Source organism: Elgaria multicarinata, chromosome 6, assembly GCF_023053635.1.
Source record: "Elgaria multicarinata webbii isolate HBS135686 ecotype San Diego chromosome 6, rElgMul1.1.pri, whole genome shotgun sequence".
NCBI lineage: Eukaryota > Metazoa > Chordata > Lepidosauria > Squamata > Anguidae > Elgaria > Elgaria multicarinata.
Window position 1 is genome coordinate 3,421,769 of NC_086176.1, and position 26,055 is coordinate 3,447,823.

Genomic DNA, 26,055 nt, shown 5'->3' on the forward strand with positions numbered 1-26,055 from the left:
CAGCTAGACCTAAGGTTTATCCTGGGATCATCCAGGGTTCGCCCCTGCCTGAGCACTGGATCCCCTGTGTGTCACCTAGATGAACAGGTTTGACCCCTGGACGATCCAGGGATAAACCTTAGGTCTAGCTATAGCCCTAATTTCTTTGAATGAGTTCAAATCTCCAGGGCCCGATGAACTACATCCTAGAGTAATGAAGGAGCTAGCAGAAGAACCCTCAGAACCACTGTCAATTATCTTTGCGAAATCATGGAAGACTGGTGAGGTGCCGGACGAATGGAGGAGGGCTAACGTTGTCCCTGTCTTCAAAAAGGGCAAAAAGGAGGAACCTGGGAACTACAGACCAATCAGTCTGACATCCATCCCTGGGAAAATTTTGGAGCAGACTATAAAGAAGTCAATCTTTAAGCACCTTGAAAACAATGCAGTGATTACTAGAAGCCAACATGGATTTGTCAAGAACAAATCCTGTCAGATTAATCTGATCTCATGTTTTGATTGGGTAACCCCCCTTGTGGACTGTGGGAATGCTGTGGACATCATATATCTTGACTTCAGCAAAGCTTTTGACAAAGAGCCCCGTGATATTCTGATAAACTAGCTAAAAGTGGGCTAGATGGAACAACTATTAGGTGGATTCACAGTTGGCTACAGAATCGGACTCATAGAGTGCTTATCAATGGAACCTTCTCAAACTGGGGAGAGGCAACGAGTGGGGTACCGCAGGGATCAGTCCTGGGCCCAGTGCTCTTCAACATTTTTATTAATCATTTGGATGAACAGGTGCAGGCAACGCTTATCAAGTTTGCAGATGACACAAAATCAGGTGGGATAGCTAATACTGTGGAAGACAGAAACAAACTTCAAAGTGATCTTGATAGGCTGGAGTGCTGGGCTGAAAACAACAGAATGAAATTTAATAGGGATAAATGCCAAGTTCCACACCTAGGAAAAAGAAACCAAATGAATAGTTACAAGATGGGGGATACTTGGCTCAGCAATACCATAAATGAGAAGGATCTTAGAATTGTTGTAGATCACAAGCTGAATATGAGCCAACAGTATGATGTGGCTGTAAAAAAAAGCAAATGCTATTTTGGGCTGCATTAATAGAAGTATAGCTTCCAAATAGTGTGAGTTACTGGTTCCCCTCTATTTGGCTCTGCTAGGCCTCATCTTGAGTGTTGCGTCCAGTTCTGGGCACCACAATTCAAGAAGGATGCAGACAAGCTGGAGCATGTTCAGAGGAGGGCAACGAGGATGATCAGGGGTCTGGAAACAAAGCCCTACGAAGAGAGACTGAAAGAACTGGGCATGTTTAGCCTGGAGAAGAGAAGATTGAGGGGAGACATGATAGCACTCTTCAAATACTTGAAAGGTTGTTCCACCAAGGAGAGCCAGGATCTCTTCTCGATCCTCCCAAAGTGCAGGACACGGAATAATAGGCTCAAGTTACTGGAAGTCAGATTCCGGCTGGACATCAGGAAAACCTTCCTGATTGTTAGAGCAGTTCGACAATGGAACCAGTTACCTAGGGAGGTTGTGGGCTCTCCCACACTACAGGCCTTCAAGAGGCGGCTGGACAACCACCTGTCAGGTATGTATTTTATATATATATATATATATATATATATATATATATATATATATATATATATATATATATATCTTTATTGCATATTAGCCACCTGTGCCATTCGCAAACAGGTAAAACAATAACATACCCACCGCGAGCTTGCCACAAGCCAGCGGAAGTGCTACAAATAAGAGTAACTAGGATAACAATCGTCCAGGTTATATTTACAATGTTAACCAACATATAATATTGGATATTAAAATTAATCGTTTGAGACAATCAGTGGTTCCCGGGCCTCCATCGCCCGGTGTACAAATTTCGCAGTCCTAAAAGATATATAATAGTCTGTACCAGCCAAAAGAGTAAGGACTACACCTTTAGAAGTCATGAAATTAAACCTGGGAATTAAAGGCTCAAGGTATTGTTTCCTCAGCTCCGCATACCTTGGGCACTCAGCTAGGAAATGAATTATATCCTCGGCTTTAGGGCAACCTGCTGGGCAATCTACATTGGTGCTAGGGTGCTTTTTAAAGCGTGCCTTCACCTCCATCAGCAGGAGGGAATTTAGCCTGCACCGAGTAAATAGCCATCTCAGCTCTTGTGGCATTCCAGAAGTTAAATATAGGGGAGCCTTTCCCGGAGCAGTAATGATACTCTTATAGAGCCCATTTGAGCGGTTCACTTCGACCGCTGCCACAGATGACTGAATATCACAGTCATACAGCCTTCTGGCAATCTCATCCTTGGCCCCGTCAAACCCCCTCGTAAGGAGGAATGCTTGCGAGAAACCCAATTTGGAGATGGAGTGTCTCATCCTGTCTGCCCATGAATCCTTCCCCATATCGTCATATGTGGACAGCACCAACGGAGGGGCCAGGTGAAACACTATCTTTAACCAGAAGGATATAGCTGCTTTTAGAATCAATGTATGGATTGAGAGACATGCAGTTTCCAGTCGGACAATATCCTTAGATGTAGATCTAGGAACTCCAAGGGTCCTGGATAGAAATTTGTGCTGTACTACTGCTAATGGTGTGATATCTCCATGGGCCCAAATGGGAGCTCCATACAGAATCTGAGGGAGTAGTTTGCTTTTAAGCAGTTGTAACAGTGGTGCTATCCACTGTCCTCCTGCTCCAGCTGCGAAGCGGAAAATGGCATTAGCTGTTACATTGGCCGCTGAGGCTGCTGCACCCAAATGCTCAGACCAGGATCCGGAGCTTTGAAAAGTTACACCTAAGTATTTATATTTATTCACCTGATCAAGAGGGTGACTGTCTAACTGCCAGTGATATACTTTCCTCCTTTTCCCAAAAACTAAAATTTTGGTTTTATCATGATTAACCTGAAGGGCTTCCTTCTTGCAATATACGCTTAGTGCTCTCAACATCCTGCGCATCCCCACTTGCGTATGTGATAGGAGAACAGCGTCGTCTGCATACAATAGCACCGAAATGTTCCTATCCTTTAGGCGGGGTGGGAAGAAGTTATGACTAGTTAGGGTAGGGACAATATTATTTATTTATTTATTAATTAATTAATTACATTTTTATACCGCCCAATAGCCGAAGCTCTCTGGGCGGTTCACAAAAATTAAAACCACAGTAAAACACCCAACAGTTTAAAACACAATTACGACAGCATTTAAATATAGATTGAATAAAAGGGGAGCTAGCAGGCATCCCTGGCGAACTCCTTTATTGGTAGAGATGGGGTCTGATAGATCACCGTCCGCGGAGGATCTCACGCATAAGCTAGAGTTTTGGTGCAGCCCCTGTATTCTCCTGAGTAGCCTCTGGTCAATGTTTAAGAGTGATAGCCTCTGCCAAAGGCGGGGACGGTGTATAGAGTCAAAAGCTGCTTTGAAATCTACAAATGCTGCGAAAAGTGAGTGATAAGGAGGGGCTGTATATTTCCCAACTAGATGTTTTAGTAAGAAGCAGTGGTCTATTGTAGATCTGCCACTTTGAAAACCTGCTTGTTCTTCGGCCAGGAGGTTTTCTCCGGCCACCCACAATTCCAACTTATCAAGAAGATGTCTTGCGTATAGTTTGCTGGAAATATCCAGCAGGCTAATGGGGCGATAATTTTTAGGCTCTGACCTGCTCCCTTTTTTATAAATGGGCACCACTATTGCCACTGACCAATCTTTGGGAAATTTGCCAGATCTGTTGATTGTAGTAAATAGGGCTGCCAACACTGGTATCCACCAGCGAGGGTAGTCCAACAGGAAGTCTGGTGGGATACTGTTCCTCCCCGGGGCCTTACCCCTCTTTAGCTTTCTTATCAGGGCGGCTACTTCTTCACAGGTGAAGATATGCTTAGGGTGACCATATGAAAAGGAGGACAGGGCTCCTGTATCTTTAACAGTTGTATTGAAAAAGAAATTTCAGCAGGTGTCATTTGTATATATGGGGAACCTGGTGAAATTTCTTCTTCATCACACCAGTTAAAGCTGCAGGAGCCCTGTCCTCTTTTAAATCTGGTCACTCTAGTATAGCTCCTGCAGCTTTAACTGCTGTGATAAAGAGGAAATTTCACCATGTTCTCCATATATACAAATGACCCCTGCTGAAATTTCCTTTTCAATACAACTGTTAAAGATATAGGAGCCCTGTCCTACTTTTCATAGGGTCACCCTAGGTATGCTTTAGGGTGGATTCCTGCACTGAGCGGGGGGTTGGACTCAATGGCCTAATAGGCCCCTTCCAACTCTTCGATTCTATAATTCTATGAACATGTGACCCATCAAACCTGATGTAGGTCACTAGCTATGTTCAGTGGCACTTCCAGGAACTTATCCTCTCATAGCTTATGTAGGAAAAGCAACTGGATGTCAAGTACTTTTAAGGCCAAAATACTGACTGCAGGCCTGATTTGTTGAGTGGAAAGGATGAACTGATTGCATTTAAGTCTACAGCAAATGTCCAGAGCCAGTGCAGCATGTCCACCGGTCCATCAGTGACTCAAAATCCTTGCCTGAGGCTACAAAAATGAGTAGGGCCATCAAGCACATGACAGGCCAGCAGCTGTGATGGAGTGAGCCTTTCTTACAATAATGGCCAATTTACCGAAGCCCACAGGACACCATCCCTGCAGTACTGTGTTCATTGCAAATTCACCAAAAAGACTCTTCATTCTCTGATAATGGCAAGATCATACAGATCAAGGACTTTTTGAGCTGCAATTCTACAGGGGTCATGTATGCCATCGTTTGTCCTTGTAACAAAATATACATAGGGAAAACAACAAGAGCACTAAAAATAAGAATAGGGGAACATCTCTACAATTTGAGACATCAAAAATCAGGGGCCCCACTGGTGAAACATTTTCAGAATAAAAAACATCCACCAACTTTTGGGCCATTGAAAATGTTAGAGGCAATGAGCTAGTACTTAGTAAAAGGTAACTCTTTTGGATTTTGACTTTTAAAACTCTTGTGCCAAAAGGGTTAAACAACTCTTTAGAATTTAACACTTACAACCAATTCAAGTAAAAAGATTGCCACAGTACCTTGCTGATCTGACATTCCATTCCTAGCTAAGTATGAGCAGAATCTCTTAAAAACACTCTACTAGAGCTAATGAATCTTATATAATTAACCTTATCAGATAGCACGTGACCTAGACTTGCCATTATGAGCCAGAACTCTTTGACTGGATGCAGTTCCGCAGCAGAACCCTCAGAGGAGAAAAGGGATCCAGGAAATATCTAACATACAGGAACAGGTTTTTTAGTAGCCTGTCTCCAGCGTCAGGTCAGTTCCTATGAACTAAATAATGTGTTTGATACGTAGTTTGCTGTACTATTTCCAGCATAGGCCAATAGAAATTGCTGTGTATATATACTTAAACACAATAATCCTCTGGGAGGCAAAATAATTTATACCTTGTAAGAATTTTCATGCGATAATTTCTGTAGATAATGTTTAATACCCAAACAAAAACTATTTACTGCAAATTCCCAAAAATTCAAATCTTGATTATATAAGGAACAAACCTCTGTTTAAAAGTTTGGATTAATAAAAGTGTTGTGTTCCATGTCTGGTTTTTTTTTCAAATATATTTTAAACTGTAGTAATTTTATTAAACGTAGCTCCTGAGGAAGGATTACAACTAATCGAAACGTTGAGCATTTTGCATACGGACAAGAATTATTAAAGATTTTAACTATTTTCAACAGCACCAGAGCTATTCATTACCTGTTCAGTGGTGCCTCTTTTCCCTGCCAACTACACAATCCTATGAGCATTTGTGCTCCCGCAGTAACTTTTATAGCCTAAGAATCTCAATCGGTCCCTTAGGAGCCAATGAAACTACTGCAGATCTGTGCTGGCAATAAACACAAGTAAGGAAACGAGATGTTTCTTGGCAAATGGAGACAGAGCCATTTGCTCCGCCACTGTTCTTCATGAACAGGGTGCTGCTCTTGTTCCTTGAAACACTGCCAGTTTTGCAGCTTTCATGGGAACAGGATGTAAGAGCCTAGGAAGGTAAAAATAAAGGACTTACTCTTCTATTTCTTCCTCCCGGAAGGCCCACTCTTTCCTCTCCATTTCCTCCATCATTCTCTTCCTTTTTGCAATGTGTGCAGCGTCATTTAGTAGCGGAAGGGTTGCCTCCCAGGCACGTTTCCCTCGGGCTCTTTCAATCACCTCCACTTCTGCCTGGGTTGCCGGAAGGCCCCGACCTTCAAAGAGCAGGAAAAAATAAAACTGCATGAGGTATTTAATTTTATGAACATTATTTTCAATTACAAAGTGCATTGAGATTATTCATGGTAAGCAGAGTGTCATGAACAGACAGCAATGTTTTACATTATTTATTGTATTGTATTTTTACTCCCAGGGAGAGACATTTGTAAAATCTTCTACCTCAGGTTTTAAAATGAGTTGATAGCCCTTAAATACTAGGCACTTTGACTTTAGGAGAGGAGGGGCTGGTGCTTCTCCTCAGGTCTTAGGTCTACCCTGATTCAATCGATTATATTGTAATATTTTGACATCAAAGTGTATTTCTGCTTCTGATATTTTATTAATTTCTCTTAGTGAAAGCTTATTTTTAATAAAATATGGGTATTTTTGTGATAGTTTTTATTTATGAAAAGAATGGTTTTGTGTATGTTTAAAGAGGTTTTAATCAGTTATTATTATTATTATTATTTATTTATATAGCACCATCAATGTACATCTGTGTATTGTTGCTTTGCTTTCCAAAGCAGCATATAAATAACCACCACCAGAGAAACTTCTCCAACATACCACAGTACGATCCAACTAAAGTCAATAGCACTTAAACCCTATTGAAATAAGTGGGACAAAGGACCATCTTCCACTAGCTATTATCTCAGGTATAGGCAGGTATGTTAACAAGTTAATTGAATGTACTTTTGTAAAAGGGTCAGCTTCTCCTGCATTATTGGAAATGCTAAAAGTCCGCTGTTTTCAGAATGTAAAAACAGTAGAAACGCTAGTAATAGATCTGGGAACTGACTAATTTTTTCCCTAAATAACTCAAAGACATAGCAATGCACAGTCACAACAGGAGAACTAAGCTCTGATATACAGAATATTGTGCTTCCTATCCCTTATATACTCATGAATACTTAGTTCAACTCACCCCACGTCAGTGTTGCAAGGGTCAGTAACTCAGGTATTGAACCTGAAGGCACCACATATTCTGGGCTATAGGGATCTGTCTGAGCTTCACTATCCCGGTAATCTGTCTGTGTACACACAGTTCGTGAAATGAGATAGGCTGGTTTATCCCTGGGTAGTCCTTGATGGGTATATGGCTCTGGCCTAAAAGGAAAACAAGAACGAAACACTATCTTTCAAAATGTCTTCACATATTTAAAAATAGATTACAGTTATTTCAGATTATAACTTTTACTGTTTTATTTATTGCATTTTTATCTCGCCATACTGCCATAAACTTCAAATGCTCATTGCTCCTCCTTATCCTCACAACAATCCTGTGAGTTAGAGTTAGTCTGAATTGGAGATAGTTAGCCTGAATGGCTGAGCAGAGATTTAAACTCAGGTCTCTATGGTCATAGTCCCAAATTCATGAGCAGCCAACCTTGCATGAGAAGTACCCACTGCTCACTAGAGCTGTGCACAGACCCCTCGATTCAGTTCGGATCCTGAGTCAGACCTTCCAAACTGGGCCTGATTCAGTTCAGATTGATTCGGACCTCCCCCGATCCACCTTGGATTTGAATCTGAAGTGAGATTCGGACCTCCAGATTGATATTTGGATGACTAATTTTCCCCATAGACTTGGATTGGGATAAACTTTATTTTTCAAGATAGAAACATGAAACTTGTCTTACGTGGAAATTTTCAGACACATTTGTGCAGCAGTTTGGTCGCAATGAATTTTTTAATATGTGATTTTTCAGGCAATCCAAAGTGCTATATCTCATTTTTAAAGATACACACATGAAAGTTGGGGAACGTACAGATGTCCTGGTGTGAGCCATCCATGAAAAAATTCAGACACGTATGTGCAGTGGTTCTCCTGCAATCAACTCTTAAAAATATGATTTTCAAAGGAACAGTTGAAGCAGCCAGCCTCTCTTAGCAAAGACAAAAGCTGTGTATTTAGAAGATTGCACTATCCATTCAAGTGCAAATCTCCCCTTCAGTGTTCTTTTGTGTTCTAAAGGTAGCCTAGCACAGCCTCATGAGCTTACCATCCAGACACCAAGTAGCAGTCGAGGACTGTAAATTAGGGAGTAGGTAGGCCAGTCAGTAATACACACATAATGTGGCTGCAAGCAGAAACATAATATTGGACAACTGTAGAAGTGTTACATACAGACAGCCACACAGATGCAGTCAGCAGCAATAAGTGATGATGATCGCACAAGTCAGTGAGCCCACGATTTTCAATCGTGCAGCCAAAAATGCAATCCAACCCAGCAAGGCAGGCACAGTGGTTCCAAAACCATAGACAGTGAGAAATGCTGTGGCATTCCCTTAACAGCACGATGGGAAGACTATCCCTTCGGGTTACTTCCTTCAGAGTTGAGTTACTGAACAGTAAGCACAGCCAATATTAAATAATACGATGATGATGGAAAATGATAAGCAAAGTGCTGATACTGTCTCATTTTTCATGAAAAAAACTGGACAGTTGGGCAGGCAGGGAGGCAGAGGAGGCAGGCAGCAAGGTGCTATTGTGTTGCACGAGTAAGCAATAGATCTGTGGGTTAAACCCACCATATCCGGCTACCCCACAATACTGGCATACAGGTGGCACAAAGGGCGGGCAGGCCGAGAGGAAGAGGAGGCAGGCAGTGAGGTGAGATCACATTGCACGAGTAAGCAATAGATCCGAGGAGCAGACCCACCAGATCCAGCTACCCCACAACACTGGCACAGAGGGCAGGCAGGCAGAGGAGGCAGGCAGGCAGAGGAGGCAGGCAGCAAGGTGTGATCGTGTTGCATGAGTAAGCAATAGGTCTGTGGGTAAGACCCAACAGATCCGGCTACCCCACAATGTTGGCACACAGGTGGGCACGCAGGCAGGCAGAGGAGGCAGGCAGCAAGGTGCTATCCTGTTTCACAAATATGCAATAGATCCATGGGTAAGACCTGCCAGATCTGGCTACCCCACGATGCTGGCACGCAGGTGGCACAGAGGGCAGGCAGGCAGAGAAGCAGAGGAAGCAGGCAGCAACGTGCTATTGCGTTGCACAAGTAAGCAATAGATCTGTGGATAAGACCCACCAGATCCGGCTTCCCCACAATGCTGGCACACAGGTGGACACAGAGTGCAGGCAGGCAGGTGAGCAGAGAGGAATAGGAGGCAGGCAGCGAGGTGTGATCGCGTTGCACAAGTAAGCAACAGATCCATGGGTAAGACCCACCAGATCCGACTACCCCACAATGCTGGCACACAGGTGGGCACAGAGGGCAGGCAGGCAGGCAGGCAGGCAGGCAGGCAGGCAGGCAGGCAGGCAGGCAGGCAGGCAGGCAGGCAGGCAGGCAGGCAGGCAGGCAGGCAGGCAGGCAGAGAGGGCGATGATTATATAAGTTTGGATGATTATATAAGTTTTAATATTTTATAGAATGAAATGTGTGTAGTGCTTTGCCCTCACACAGTGCATGATTATGTAAATACTGTAAACAACCAACAGGCAACCCACCAACACACACAGAGGATAGAAATATATATATTGTTTTGTTAAAGATCAGGAGAAAGACTGATTGAACACACACTCACAGAGAGAGAGAGAGAGTATAGAATGATTTTTTTTAATTTTGTTTTGGTTTTAAAAGAATAAAGATGAACAGAAAGAATGAACACACTCACAGACACAGGGGTTTACGAAGGAAAGGATGCCTGGCTGGAGCAAGGGGGGTGGGGAGAAAACAAACACACACTCAACAGGAACAAACAAAAGTTAATATAATGTAAAAAGCAAAAGAAAAGAAAGGCAACAGAGAGAGAGGACAGGGAAAGCTAAAGAAAAAGAAGGATACCAAAACAGAACTCCACCACACTCAAAAATCCTAGTAAGTAACTCCCAGCTCCACAAAACACTCCTTCTCGGAGCAACGCTCTAACCCTCAAAGAGCCAGAAGAACAGATCTCCTGAGTCTCTCCTTCCTTAAGCCCTCCTCCACCATTGCGATTGGAGGCTGCTGGTAACTTGAGCAGGACTGGGGGATACAGTGCTGGAGTGTTCAGCAGGATTGGGAGATGAAGCTGTCAATCACCCCCAACTCCTTCTCCCTCTCCTTTTTTAACTTTTAAAAAAACTCTTTGCAACCAAACTGCTGCACAGATGTGTCTGAAAATTTCAACACATGACAAGCTTGACACCATCTCTAAGGTCACCAAGTTTCATGTTTCTATCTTTAAAAATAAAAAAAAGTTATAGGTGTTTATAAATCACAATGAAAGTCTATGGGAAAAATAAACATAGCTGAACTTAAAATTGATGTGTGTTCCCCTGAACAAGAACAGAAACTTTGCTAATTCTGAGGTTATCCCTACGGGCCACTGTGACCATAAGCCCCTGATGTTTGAGTTCTTTAGAGAGGATGGTAGCTCCCAGATCTTTTTGCCTGCGAAGAGTTCAAGGCCAGAGTTGATCTACTTGGTCAAAGGAGAGTTAAATGGAACAATAGTACAATGGATACAATAAAAGCACCCTTCTGTTGGAGCAGATGTTATCTCTTCATGATAATACACTCCAACCAGATGTCAGCTCAGTAAAGTCCATTTGTATCAGCACATAATAAGAAATTTAAAGCCTAATTTGACCAGAGGCAAATACAGAGCATGTCCTAGCCAATCTCAAGTAAGTTGGTTTGAATTTGACTGCAGAAAGGCTCAATCAGTAGTAAGAAGTTATGCTAGGAAAATGAAGTCTCTGACAATTCTGTTTCTTGACTCTTAGCTGAGCAAAGCAGAGAAGAGAAGCTGCCCTAGCTGAACTAGAAGCTATAAAAAGAAGCCAGCTCCCAGAGAGCAAGTGATTAGGTGAGCAAACAAGAGTTTGTTAGCAGGAGTGTAGTAGAAGAGGAGACCAAGGCAAGGAGGAGAGAGGCCTTGAGTGAATCCAAGAAGCTGCCTATTCAAAGTGGCCGTGTACTTGCCATGGTCTCCTCTTCTACTATTTGGCACTGTTTAGGCCTAATCGTGGATTCTTCGCAAAATAACCGACAGTGCATGACTAGTCATGCAGACACATCTAGGGTAGCCTTGTGGCCCAGTGCACTTTATTTTTAATCAATAACGTTGAGTTAAACCTTTTCCCTTTTGCTGTCTGTATTTCTGTTCCTAATTAGACAATCTATTAAACCCCCAATAAACTTATACACTGGCCCATGTCAGTGCTTACACTAGATACAGACTGAACACCTTGCATAGTTAGTGCACTTCAAGATCCATTGCTAGCAGTAATTTAATCTTATGGCCTCAGGCTCAAACTCAATATACACCACCACCACCACACACACAGATACACACATGTATCTTTCTCCTGAAAGGTTAAAGGGGGGGGGGAATGCTGCCCCAGGAGGTGGTAAGTTTAAGCAGAGGAACAACATGGCTGGGCAGCGAAGGGGTTGCTTAACTGACCCTCCCATCATTTTTTTTTACTAAAGGCCATGTCTCCAGCTGCTTTTCCTCTTGCAGGGAGGTGTGGGGATAAGTGGAAGACAGATAATGGGAAAAGATTGTGCAGCTTCTGGACCCATCATTCTTCCACTTAAACATGCAGGCTCCCAAACTTGCTTTTGGTTTAAATAAAGAATGTTGGGGAAAAGATACACCCAACACATGTGAAATACCAAACATATGACGCTGTGCTATATGTTTGGAATAATTATATTTATTAACAAGGTAATAAATGTACAGTACATAAATGCCTTGAGCAACAATTTGTCCATTTGACATTCCATGGTAATGTAATCATCACTGTCCATGGGATGCTGAGCTTTCATAAGGGGGAGTAATAGAAACAGCCCCAAGTGACCCCCAAAACTAAGAGAACACAAAGAGTATTTTCATTTATCAAGCTTGGTAACTTTTATGTTGAAGGGAAAAGTAGGTAATAAATGAAGTTTTTGAGGGGACATAGCTAAGCTTTCTCTGCTTGTGTCCATATGTTACATTTAAAAAGGATGGATTTGTGCAAAAAAACAACAACTAAGAACTTAAAGCTAGAAGAATAGTTTCAGCTCACAGGCCGAACAAATATCAAGGGTTTCCATATTAATGGTGATGAAACTGTTAGCACTCCAAGTATTTTTTAAAAGCCATTGCTTCCACGTCCTGCACTTTGAACTGTTTCCTGAAGCTTTTCAATACTGAACTAACAATGGGGCAAAGGATTTATTATTTATTTATTATTCTGTGTTTTGTGGTTTTAATATTTGTGAACTGCCCGTAGAGGTTCGGCATTGGTCGGTATAGAAATGTAATAAATAAATAAATGATTGGTACAGACCAGCCTTTGCTTACCCTGAATGGCAGCATCTCTCCATTTGCTTAGGCAATGGGGAAGCTGCCAGCTCTACTCCTTGAGGTCCTTTGAAATTGAAGGTGCTGCAGATTGAACCTGGGACCTTCTGGGCTCCACTGAGCTTTAGTCCATCCCTTACATCTAGTTTGGGCCTGAAATTCCTTGTCCTACCACCAGATTGTCTTATTCCAGCATAGTGACCACAGAAGCCAATGAAGACTGAAATCAGGGCAAGCAATCTAAGAGAATTGCCAGCATCATCCCCACATGACTTTGGGGGCAATGGTAACACATACCCATGGCAGCATGCACAACATAATTTCCTCAAACACTAAATATTCCATTAACATGAAGGTATCTTGGTCCTTTCTGAAAGTCTCTCCAAGAAATAGCACATTAAAATGATACATATAGTTCTTATGGAGAATAAATCATTTGGAGTTCTAACAAAATCCTCTCTGGGGTGGGGGTGGGGTGTCTTTGATATAAAGCTGAAAATATATTTAGCCCTGAGATGTGGCCCCTATAAACCCAGAGAAAGGTTTTACTAAAACATTTACAAGTGCCGAAGTACCCACACTAGAGGCATTCAAGAGGCAGCTAGACAGCCATCTGTCAGGTAGATTCCTGCAATGAGCAGGGGGTTGGACTCGATAGCCTTATAGGCCCCTTCCAATTCTACTATTCTATGATTCTAAGTAGTGTGGTTATTGACAAAGATCCTGACTACCACAAAGATTAATTGAAAAAATAAATAGCTGGCATAGATGCCAGGAGTAAAGAGGTTAAAAACCTTCCCTTCTGCTGTTGTGACTCTGGCTCAAAGACATAAGCATTACAGAACATACTACTCCCATCATAGCCAATACATCATATAACTAACTTTATATCACTGCAGATTCTGAGGGTGAACTTTGGTGTACATTAAACCATGTTTAGTCACAATAGAGTACTCTAAACTATAGTTTTCTTTAACTTCTTTGTTCAAATTTAGCCTATGTGCACTTCACATTTATGGTCTGCAGTTTGGAAAAAATATTAGGTATGATCCATCCTACTCTATACATAGCACCCCATGCCCAAGGAATGCAACAGGGCTCAACAGATTCCTGTTTCTCTTTCTTTCCTTCCCTCCTAGTGCATGTGCTCAGGTGGATGTATGTGCATTTCAGAAGGCCATTATGCAGACAGGGGGACCTGTGTGTGCTTCCCTATCCTCAACAGTCCTGTCCTCAACAGCCCTCCATCTCATCTGTGGGAAAGTTACTGTTTCTGGACTTTTCAATATTGCTTCATTATTGGAAAAAATGTTTCTTGAGTAACAATGGAATAGCCTTTTATCTATGAGTATAAACCACTGTACAAGCATAGTGCTACTTACTTTGATATTGCATAAACGATATTCAGTGGAATCGGTTTATGAAATGGGATGAAAGGTCTGAAAAGACAGAGGAGTGTGTTTAGGATAACCAGTAAGCAAAGACACAGAATATTCCCTCAGGATGCATGTTTGTTAATAAGCATACCACTTAACTGCTTTTCAGCAGTTAGTTGGTCTTGAGTGGTTTCACAAACAATAGCCACTGTTCTCATATTTTCTTTAAAACATATATTCAGATGCCTAAAACACTGGTCTCATTCCACAAACTTCAGCAAAGTTTATACTATTTCTTGATAACACAGCATGGTAGGTGTTACCTACCATCAGTACTGAAGCATCAGGTGCTCCCAGAACAACAAAATAACAAGAGTCCTAAGACCTCCAGGTTTGTGTGCAGAAAATGTCAGGAAGTGTCAGAGATAATGTAAACAGTAAATTCTACAAAGTTTGGAGCTATTGTCCAAGTGCTTTATACATGACATTTTCCACAAGCGCCAGTGGGAAGCCTTAATCAGTTGACCATCTAATGACATGGTCCCAAGGTTTTTTTTAAAATATATATTTTTCATGTACACAGTGCATAATTACTGTGTGAAATGTATTGCCATGGGATGTACTGTTGTATACCGCCCAGAGAGCTTCGGCTGTGGGGCGGTATATAAATGTAATAAATAAATAAATGTAATAAATAAATAAATAAATACTATACTGCATAGGATAAAAAAAAGTAGAAGAGTCAGGTGTAATCCATAAAAAGCAGTCTACCAAAGTTGCTCACAAAGGAACATTTAGATCCAATTCTCACAATAGTTTTTTTTTACATTTACTTTTAATAATCTTGTCCTCAATGTAGTTTAACATCTATATGAAGATTTTGGGTTGGTCATTAGGGGATTTGGAGCAAAATGCCATAAGCATGCTGATGACAAGCAGCTCTGTCTCCCTGAGACATCTGAATCAGGAAAGGTTGTGCAAGGCCTAGATCAGTGCCTAAACTCAGTAATGGGCTGGATAAGGGCCAATAAACTGAAACTGAATCCTGGCAAGACGGAAGCCCTGTGGGTGAGTGGTTCCCAAGTCTGGGAAAAAGGCTCATTGCCTGTTCTGGATGGGGTTGCACTTCCTTTGAAATAGGGTGACCATATTTTGGAAACCAAAAAGGAGGACAACATGGTTGGCCCCCAAGGGGGCGTGTCCAGCACCAAGGGGGCGTGCCCACCCGAACATAGCCTTGGTCACATGTCTGATTTTACAGCACACATTTAAGACAAATCTGTTCTACATAACATCTTAATGTTAAAATCACTGAAATAAAGAACAAGTGAGAGCTTCAATGTATCTGAAATTAACTTCACTCATGCCTACTTTTGTAGGTTTTGCTGTACTTTGAAGCTTTTGCTATACTCTGTGTGTTACATTCTCCCCTTCCCTCAAATATCTTTTCTGACTGTATCTTCACTCATTGCAAGCTGCTGTTGTTGTTAACAGGGTTTGCTACTGTCCCCAGATCTGTTTCAAATTTGGTACGGCTAAAGCTCTACCTAAAAGCTATCATGGTGCCAACTTTCAGCTCTTTATCTTTAAAAATGACAGTTTTAAAAATAATAATTTTAAAACCTCATTTTTAACAAAAATCCTAAAAAATCAATGGATGAAAAGATCTGTTTCAAATTTGGTGTGGCTAAAGCTCTACCTAAGTCCTATCATGGTACAAAGTTTCATCCCTTTAACTTTAAAAATGATGATTTTAAAAATAATAATTTTAAAACCTCAATTTTTAAAAAATTCCTAAAAAATCAATGGATGAACGGATCTGTTTCAAATTTGGTATGACTAAAGCCCTTCCTAAAAGCTACCATTGTGCCAAGTTTCATGCCTTTATCTTAAAAAATGATGGAGTTATAAGCATTTTTGTTAATTCCCATTAGAGCTGCTCTTTGCAAAAAAAATCCGGATTTCCCCTACCCCTCCCGGATTTGCCATCAAAACCCCAGACAAGTCCGGGCAAATCCGGTCATATGGTCACCCTATTTGAAAGATCAGGTTTGTAATTTGGGGGTACTCCTAGGCCATAGCTAGACCTAAGGTTTATCCCTGGATCGTCCAGGGGTCAAACCTGTTCATCTAGGTGACACACAGGGGATCCAGTGCTCAGGCAGGGGCGAACCCTGGGTGATCCCAGGATAAACCTTAGGTCTAGCTGTGGCCCTAGATGCATCATTGTCACTGAAGGCCCAAGAGGCTCGGTGTGGCTTTTACCCAGAGGACCTTCTCTTCTGCTGCTCCCAGACTGTGGAATGGCCTGCCGGAGGAGACTCATCAACTTAACAGTCTACTAGCATTCAAGAAAGCTATAATGACTGATCTCTTCCAGCAGGCCTATCCACTGGAATTTTAAGATGTTTGTAGAATGGTTTTTAGGATGTTTTTAACAATGTATATATTATGTTTTAATTCAGTTTGTATGTATTTTATTGTTGTTCCATGCCTCAATCAAAATGGAGAGGCGGCTAAGAAATAAATTTATTAATATTATTATTAATATTATTATTATTACCTTTTCTGGACAGGGATACTTGGCCATAGGCATTAGTAACCTTAAAACTGGATTACTGCAATGCTCTCTATGTGGGGCTGTCCTTAAGATTGCTCTGGAAGCTGGAGCTAATGCAGAACACAGCAACTTGGCAGTTGTCAGGAGCTGTCTCACTTCAACATAAAACTCCTTGTCTGAGGGAATTGCAGTGGCTACCAGGCCAGGTTTTGGTATCTATCTATATATAAAACGCTTAGGTATGTTTCTGTAAAGGCTTCAGCTGATACAGGTTGCTAAGCAACAGTAGCAATGTGTAACATCAGCTGATACAGGTTGCTAAGCCCCGCGCCCGACTCCTCCGGGCTTTCCAAGGTAATCCTACCCCCCTTTCTGCCTCTTCGCTCCCCCCCCATGAAGGGGGCAGCACCACAGTCCGGAGCATGAGCGAGGCACAGCCAGGGCCCTTGGTGGCCGGGTGGGAGGGCGCTCGCCTGCTGCGAGCCCAGGCCCCAGCCTAATTTCATGTGAGCTGGGTGGGCGGCCCAAGTTTGATATGCTACAATGGCGTATGTTATGCCGGGTACAGCTAGTTAGTGTATAAAGCCCTAAACAACATGGGGTCAGGTTACCTGAGAGAGCACCTTCACCCTTACCAACTTGCCCGATCACTGAGGTTGTTGTTTGGCATGCTCCCGATGGTTCCACATGGACATATGGCCCAACTGGAGAAGAGCCTTTAGTTCCTTCTCTGTGGAACTCTTTGGCCCTAGAGGTCAGGCAGGAGCCAATACTAGGCTGCTTCTGGTGCCTCCTGAAAACAACTGTTTCGAGAAGCCTTCCTCAACTGTCAAGCCACTGTTTTTTCTGTTTTTAAACTGAACAATTTTAATTTGCTTTTTAAATCTTCTTTGTTTTACCTATGTTCACCCCTCTGGAATCTCTTAGATAGTTGAGCATTATATAAATATTGTAAATAAATAAATATAGGGTCTGATATATGTTTTTGAGGAATAAATCCAGTCTGGTCTACATGAATTAGGTTACCTACCAACTTATTTAATCGTTGAACTAAAATAGATGTGTGTTGTTGTTTTTGTTATCCTAATTAAGTAATGTGGTTGGGCAATAGGATCCCACATTTGTGTTTTGATATTACTGTTCCAGGTTTTGATATTACTATTATCCTGGATATTTTCCAGGTGTTGGGAGGATCCTTGCCCTGCCAGATCTTAGAAAAGCCTAGGAGTCAATGCATCCTTAATTTTTTTATAAAAAGAGCTTCTGAATTTGTCTGGACTGCAAGCTCTATTACATTTCAAATGTTTAATGGCTTGCTCAACCTCCTACACCAATATATCTCCATTTAACATTTTTGTTGGTTTTTGTTGGCTGGAGTAATACCACTTTTTCCAAATAGTTTTCTAGAAGATCTACGGAGAGGTTGTGTGATAAAGCTGCGCATAAAAGTCTGTAAAAGAGAGTTAAATTGAATATGATCAAGTTTTAAGGTGCCATCATTCCTACTTATTAAGTGTATTTTGGATTTTGTTTGTTTCTTTATAAGTGCTCTGGCCAATATTTTGGAATGCTTGTTGCCAGAGGAGTAATATTTTTGTTTTAGATATAAGAAGGATTTAACAATACGTGTGGTGTCTATTTCCAGTTCTTTTCTTTTAGCTCCTAAATCCCTAAGTACTTTTGCAGAGCCAGTATGTTTATGCTTTGATTCCAGGGCTGCTATGTCATTTAATAAATCTCACTTATTATAAGTTTCTTTAATTCTGCACTTTCGGCAATGCAGGCCCCTTAGACTGTAGCCTTCATGACATCTCAGATAGTCTTAGGAGCCATACCTGCTATGTCATTTAATTCAAAATAGTCTTCAATGGCCCCTTTAATAGTTAAAGTGGGAAGCTATTTGGTTAGAAATCTTGAATCCAAATGCCATACTAGGTGATATGGCCTTTGAGAATTTAATGACAGGCCTGTTTCAATTGCAACATGGTCTGACAATATTTTTGGGAGAATATTGGATGAAATGAGGTTGCTGATTGTTGTCGGTTGCCCAGTGACCTCATTTGGTTTCCTGACTCCAAGCTGAGCAGAAGCAGAGAAGAGCAGCTGGCCCAGCTGAACTAGAAGCTAGAAAAAGAATCCAGCTCCTAGAGAGTGAGTGATCAGAACAAGCAAACAGGGAGAGCTAACAGGAGTTTCACAGGGGGAGGTCAGCAGGAGAGGTCAAGGGGGAGGTCTCAAACAAAAAATAAATTGTTTTTCTTCTTCTCTTAAGACATACTCAAATAGTTGTGAACCTTCAGAGAGGACAGGACAAAGCACAGGCAATTCCACTATAATCAGAAAGGAAAAGAACAAAACAGAAATAGACAATATGGACAGAAAGGAGTCTCTAGCAGTGGTGCAGAAAGAGAAGGGAAACCCTGTGAGGGAGTGAAAAAACAAGCTGAAGGCAGGGGCAGAACCAAGGATAATCTTTGCAAAATGTTATTTGTATGAAAAAGGTTTAATGAAGGTGCCTACGCATTTTGGACAAAAAACGTCCTTCCTCAGGGCTTATCTGAAAATAAAAAAAATCTTTTGTAATAAAATATTTACAATAGAAAACACTTTCCAAGCAACTATGCCTTGAAATACATAATATCATGATAGAAAAACAGTTTCTAGCGATAAATATAAAGAGACATACATATTAAAAACAAAAAGTTTAAATGCATCATTATTCAGCCTGTAAATGTGACTATACAAAGTAAAACAAACTGCGAAGAATCATCTATGCTACACAAATAAAATTCAAGTACTTACTCAACAAGGTTTTTACAGTCGTTTGCTCAATGAAATCATAGGCTTGACTGGTACAGAGAGATATAAGATATGTAGAAGAGAGACCTTAACGATTAGGTAAGAACAGCTATTTAGCATAACATTGCTGATAGGTCCAAGGATTCATTGAGACCAGAGGGTCTGATTGTATTCAGCCTGATCATCCATCTGGCCTCCCTCTCTAAAAGGATCATATCAGATTTATTCTTTATTGTTTCTATAACCCAGAAGGATAGGTCTTTTAAATTTGTGTGATTTTTCTTTCCAGCGGTGAACAAGTGGTGCTCCTTCTGTTCTACAGTTGATCTTGCTAATATGCTCACCTATCCTGGTTCTGTCACATCTTGTAGTTTTGCCAATATATAGCTTTTCACAGGGACAGATTATGACGTATACCACAAATGCGGTGTTGCACATGGTGAAATCTTTCAAAGAATACTCTCTATTGTCTATCGGATTCACAAAGTGTTTTAATTTGAGGGAGTGACTGCAGCATTTGCAATATCCACACGGAAAATGGCTACTAGGAGGAGGGCTTTCTCCGCTGTGGCACCCCGGTTGTGGAATGAGCTCCCCAGAGAGGTCCGCCTGGCGCCTACACTGTACTCCTTTCGTTGCCAGCTGAAGACCTTTTTATTCACTCAGTATTTTAACACTTAATTTTAACTTAAATTTAAATTATACTGTTTTAACTCTGTATTTTAACCTTATATCAATTTTGTTGCGTGGTTTTATCCTGGTTGTGCTTTTTATATTGTATTTTGTATTTGTATTTTTATTTTTAACTTGTTGGTTGTTTTATGATGATTTTAATTTTTGTGAACCGCCCAGAGAGCTTCGGCTATTGGGCGGTATAAAAATGTAATAAATAAAAAAAATAAAAAAATAAATAAAAATAAAATGTCCTGCAGGTGGACCTGATCCTGGTAGAAGGGACTGTGTACTCAAGGTGGTAATTGTTTTAGCTGTGTTACTCCTAATTATACGATCCCCTATACTGTGTGTATCTCATGGCACCCCATTACATCCTTTACTAAAAACCAGTATTTATTTATTGAGTGTCTTAAAGAGGTGCTAATGTTGTTGAATGGTAGCTGCATCTCAATCTGTTATTAATCTTCTTTGGTTTCGACCTCAAATGGGTGCTTCTATCAGTATTATCTACTCTTCCCTTGGCTCTTAATATGGACTTTTCTGAGTATCCTCTCTGTAGACACTGTTGTTGTAGGGTCCGAGATTCCCTTTCATAATCAGATTCCCTACTACAGTTTCTTTTAATCCTAATAAATTGGCCATATGGGATGTTATCTCTTAAATGTTTTGGGTTTGAGCTGTCGTACCTTAGGAGCTTCTTTTTGTCTGTGGGCTTTCTATATAGTTTGGCACATAGTTTATCACCTTCTTTTTCTACAGATATGTCTAGAAAATTAATTTGTTGTCCATCACTGTTCATTTCAGGAATGTCAGACTTCAATTACCCAGATATCTGTTGGGAGACAAATACCTTCCAAGAAATTCCTGGCATGTGTGGGTGATAACTTTCTCCTACAGAAAGTGAAGGAAGGAACTAGAGGTTCGGCAATCCTTGACTTGATATTGACCAATAGGGTTGACTTAGAGGATAAAGTGGCAGTTACAGGAACTCTGGGGGAAAGTGACCACATCATACTTGAATTCTTGATTATGAAGGAGACAAAAGTTGAGTGTAGCCATACACGTACTCTGGAAAGCTGATTTTAATAAACTCAGAACTAAGTAAGGTCCCATGGCAAGTGAACCTAATGAGAAAAGGAGTGCAAGATGGGTGGGAGTATCATAGAATCATAGAATAGCAGAGTTGGAAGGGGCCTACAAGACCATTGAGTCCAACCCCCTGCTCAATGCAGGAATCCACCCTAAAGCATTCCTGACAGATGGTTGTCCAGCTGCCTCTTGAAGGCCTCTAGTGTGGGAGAGCCCACCACCTCCCTAGGTAACTGATTCCATTGTCGTACTGCTTTAAAAAGGAATTTTTAAAAATGATTTTTTTAAGGTACAGTTACAAACAATTCCAACAAGGAAAAAAGATAGAAGACAACAGAACAAATCAATGTGGCTCCAGAAAAAGCTTAGAGATGACCTGATCACAAAAAAGGATCCATATAGGAAGTGGAAGGAAGGCCAGGCTACAAAAGAAGAGTACAGACAAGTAGCACAGAAGTGCCAAAATGGCATCAGGAAGGCTAAAGCTGAGAATGAGCTGAGATTAGTGAGGGATGCTAAAAGCAATAACAGTATTTTAACAGTCTATAAATTAATTTGAACTTGCTGTTTTAAATTTGTATTTTAAATTTGTATTTTTGCATTGCTGCTGTTTTTATCTTGGTTGTGCTTTTATATTGTATTTTATATTATGGTTTTATACTGTTGTTTTATACTTGAATTGTCTTAATTTTGTGAACCGCCCAGAGAGCTTCGGCTATAGGGCAGTATAGAAAAGCAATAAATAAATAAGGCTTTCTTCAGATATGTGAGTAGTAAAAGACAGAGGAAAGAAATGGTGGTTCAACTGCTTAATGAGGATGGCAAATTGATAACAGGTGACAAAGAAAAGGCTGAAGTGCTCAATTCCTACTTTGGCTCAGTCTTCTCCCAAAAGTGGGTCTATGATCCCCCAGGAAAAAGTGAAGCAGAAGTTGAGGGAACAGGATTGCAGTTTGAAATAGATAAGTAAACAAATGGTCAAGGAACAAAACTTTCTTTGAATGAGTTCAAATCTCCAGGGCCCAATGAACTGCATCCAAGAGTAATGAAGGAGCTGGCAGAAGAACTCTCAGAACAACTGTCTATTATCTTTGCAAAATCATGGAAGACGGGTGAGGTGCCAGACGACTGGAGGAGGGCTAACGTTGTCCCTATCTTCAAAAAGGGCAAAAAGGAGGAACCTGGGAATTACAGCCTAATCAGTCTGACATCCATCCCTGGGAAAATTTTGGAGCAGATTATAAAGAAGTCAATCTGTAAACACTGTAAGTCAATCTGGAAACAAAGCCCTATGAAGAGAGACTGAAAGAACTGGGCATGTTTAGCCTGGAGAATAGAAGATTGAGGGGAGACATGATAGCACTCTTTAAATACTTAAAAGGTTGTCACACAGAGGAGTGCCAGGATCTCTTCTCGATCCTCCCAGAGTGCAGGACATGGAATAACGGGCTCAAATTAAAGGAAGCCAGATTCCAGCTGGACATCAGGAAAAACTTCCTGACTGTTAGAGTAGTATGACAATGGAATCAGTTACCTTGTTTTATACTTTGTATGTTTTATACCCACTACGTTTTATACTTTGAATGTTTTTAATTTTTGTGAACCGCCCAGAGAGCTCCGGCTATTGGGCGGTATAGAAATGTAATAAATAAATAAATAAATAAATACCTAGGGAAGTTGTGGGCTCTCCCACACTAGAGGCCTTCAAGAGGCAGCTGGACAACCATCTGTCAGGGATGCTTTAGGGTGGATTCCTGCATTGAGCAGGGGGTTGGACAATGGCCTTGTAGGCCCCTTCCAACTCTGCTATTCTGTGATCTATGATTCTACTTTTGTCCTTTGGGAGAGATATAATCTCCCAAAGCAAACCTTTAACCAAGGCACCTGGAATCCAACTATGTAATTAAGACATTTCCAAGATTAGGAGTAGTATCTTTTTTGGAGCCTTGGGAATTTGAAAGGCAAAAATTGTCCTATGTATTCTTTGGCAACAATTGTTTATTTGGGTATGCTAACAGGTCATTTTTGAAACAAACATGATTCAATCCCCACCGTTCAAAATACTTCCAGCGATTCCTTCCACTAACTTCAGGATCTTCATACTGAATTCTGGGAATATGAAGTGAGGGCTGAGATCTGTAATAAAAAGTTAAGAGGTAAAATTCATTATTGGATCTAACATTTTGGAGAGAAAGCATGTTCAGAATTTACACTAAGCTTCCTCTTAAAAGAAATCCCCAATGTTCCAATGGATCACCCTGAAGTGAGAGGGCTGCAACTTTTGCCAAGTAGGGAGCAAGTGTGTGCCTAAGCTTGCCCTGCCAAGGTGCTCTCTGACTGGTTCTTCTGAAGGACTCCTGCCTTTCATGCTTCATCAGACTAGATTTCTCTATGAATTTCCACATGTCCTTTTAGCTCTTTATTTATTTTATTTACAATATTTATATAATGCTCCCATCCAAGAATTTTGGAGTAGTGAACAAATAGAATAAAAGAATAAAAACACATTAAAATACATTTTTAAAAAACAACAGGAAAAATACAGTTTTAAAAGAAACAAAGTGCAACTAATGCTGTCCCTGGTCATTCAGGGAAAGCTTCCTAGAACAAGACCATTTTCAGGAGGTACTGGCAGAAATACAAGGTTGGTACCTGCCTGACCTCGAAAGGCAGGGAATTCCATAGGAAGGGGGCTACCACACTGAAGGGCCTTCTCTTGGTGGACTCTAATCGGACCATAGATCCATGTTGAACCACCAGGAACATGCCTTCAGATGACCTCAGTGACTGGGCAGGTTGATAGGTACTCTGTCAGGTAACCTGGTTTCAAGTTGTTTAGGGCTTTGCACACTAGTACCCAAATCTGGCCAATAGGCAGCCTGTGCAGTTCCCCCAGCAAAGGAATTACATGCTGACAAGGGTCAGCTCCTGATAACGACTGAGCTGCTGCATTCTGCACTAGCTCCAGCTTCTGGAGTAGCTTTAAGGGCAGCCCCACATAGAGTGCATTGCAGTAATCCAGTCTTGAGGTTGCTAATGCGTGTACCACTGTGGCCAAGCTATCCCTGTCCAGAAGAGGCCATAGCTGGCAAGCCAGCCAAAGCTGGTAAAAGCCACACTGAGCTTCCGTGGCCACTTGGGATGATACTTATTATCTAGTTCCCCAGAATGTTACTGATTCCTGCCAGTCAAATTTCTGACCCAGTTTTTGGACAGAAACCAACTTGGTAACCCTAGTGGATGACTTCCACTGAGAGATGGATAGCAGAAATGTGTGCCTGTTAATTCTCCTGGACTTCTAAGCAGCGCTTGATACCATTGATCCTTCAGCGTTGCCTTATGGGGATGGGTGTGGGAGACACCTTTTAAGTGGCTCTGCTTGTTCCTAGAGGGCTGATCCCAGAAGGCGGTGCTGAGAGATACAGCCCAGGACTCACAAAGTTCAATCTTGTCCCCAATACTTTTCAACATCTACATGATATTCTTTAGTGGGGGCTGCTCGCATAAAAAACCATTAAGATCCAGCAATTTGTGGTAAGAAGATGCTACTTTGCTCACGTTTACTTTAGGCCTATATAAGTAATTTAAGATAGGGACCCCCCACCAAAAAAATCAATTAGAAATCAATAGGGTGGCCATCTTAAAAATGGCATAGATAAGCAGTTGAGGTGTCTTTTATAATGTTTTTTTGGTCAAAAAATGCAATGGTACTATTTTAAAGTAGGTATTTTAATAAATTTGCTTTAAAAAACGAGAAAAAGGGAGAAAACAAACTTGTTATCCTTTTGGGGCAATTTCACATTGAGCAGGCCTTCCTCAAACTTATTGGACATTGCTTGGAAGGATCGGGATGGTCCTTTATCACTGCCAACTCAGGGATAATGTCTGAAACATCTGCACTTGCATGCATGAAAGTAACACACGTAAAAAAGGCTAGAACAGTTCACCAGTTCGCCTGCAGTCTTTATAAAGACAGGTTGCTTACCTGTAACTGGAGTTCTTCGAGTGGTCATCTGTGCAGTCACACATATGGGCTCTGTGCCTGCGCGGGGCCAGCTTCGGAAACTTCACTAGCTGAAATCTTTTTAGTCGGGAACCGCTCCCCCACTGTCCACTGAGCATGCTCAGAGGTTCCCGCCCTATCTCCTCAGTTCCTGAAACTGCCTAAACAGCCTCACTGAGGTGAACCACCAGGTAATCAAGAATGACACCATAGTGGGGACGGTGGGAGGGTTGTGTGACTGCACAGATGACCACTCGAAGAACTACAGTTACAGGTAAGCAACCTGTCTTTCTTCTTCGTGGTCTCTGTGCATCACACATTATGGGCGAATAACAAGCTGACTTACCGGAGGTGGGTGGTGTCAGATGATGGATGAAACTCAAAATATCGCCGATAAAACGGCACGCCCAAAAGCACAGTCTCTACGTGCTCTGGTGTCCAGACGGTAGTGACTGGCGAAAGTCAAAGGTGTTGACCAGGTGGCCGCTTTACAGAGATCTGGTAAAGCAATTCCTTTTTCAAATGTTGTTGAGGTGGCCACTCCTCTCGTAGAGTGGGACCGTACTCTACCCTCCACGGGAGGCCAGCGAGTTCATAGGCTAATTTAATTGTCTGAACGACCCAAGCAGATATTCTCTGTGGAGATGCTTGAAAGCCCTTTTGTTTGCCCCCGTAACAAACTGGTTACGGACTGGTAAAAAGCGAGAGCACGCCTAACGTCCAGTGTATGCAGCGCGGACTCAAGGGGAGATGTCGGCGAGGGGAAAAAACTAGGCAATGTGATATCTTGTCCAAGGTGAAAAGAAGAAACAATCTTTGGCAGAAAAGCTGGGTCCGGTCTGAGGACCACCTTGTCCGCATGGAAAATAGTGTAAGGTGAGTCTACGCGAAGTGCCTCTAGCTCTGATTGTTGGGCTGTACGTAACAGCACAGGTAAGTATGGAATGGCCGCTGGAGTTGATGACTCACAGTATACATCGTCATAGACTGGGTCA

General features: G+C 41.5%; 1 protein-coding gene across 2 annotated transcripts in view; it reads right to left on the bottom strand.

Annotated features, from left to right (window-relative positions):
• Positions 1-26,055, bottom strand: part of CFAP91 (cilia and flagella associated protein 91) — a 133,431-nt gene that overhangs the window by 84,882 nt on the left and 22,494 nt on the right. For both annotated transcript variants that reach the window (XM_063128829.1, XM_063128828.1), the window contains exons 4-7: positions 23,110-23,193; positions 13,941-13,997; positions 7,195-7,376; positions 6,088-6,265 (exon numbers count right to left, since the gene is read on the bottom strand). In XM_063128829.1, coding sequence (XP_062984899.1) covers positions 6,088-6,265; positions 7,195-7,376; positions 13,941-13,997; positions 23,110-23,193 — 501 coding nt within the window. The remainder of the gene's footprint in view (positions 1-6,087; positions 6,266-7,194; positions 7,377-13,940; positions 13,998-23,109; positions 23,194-26,055) is intronic.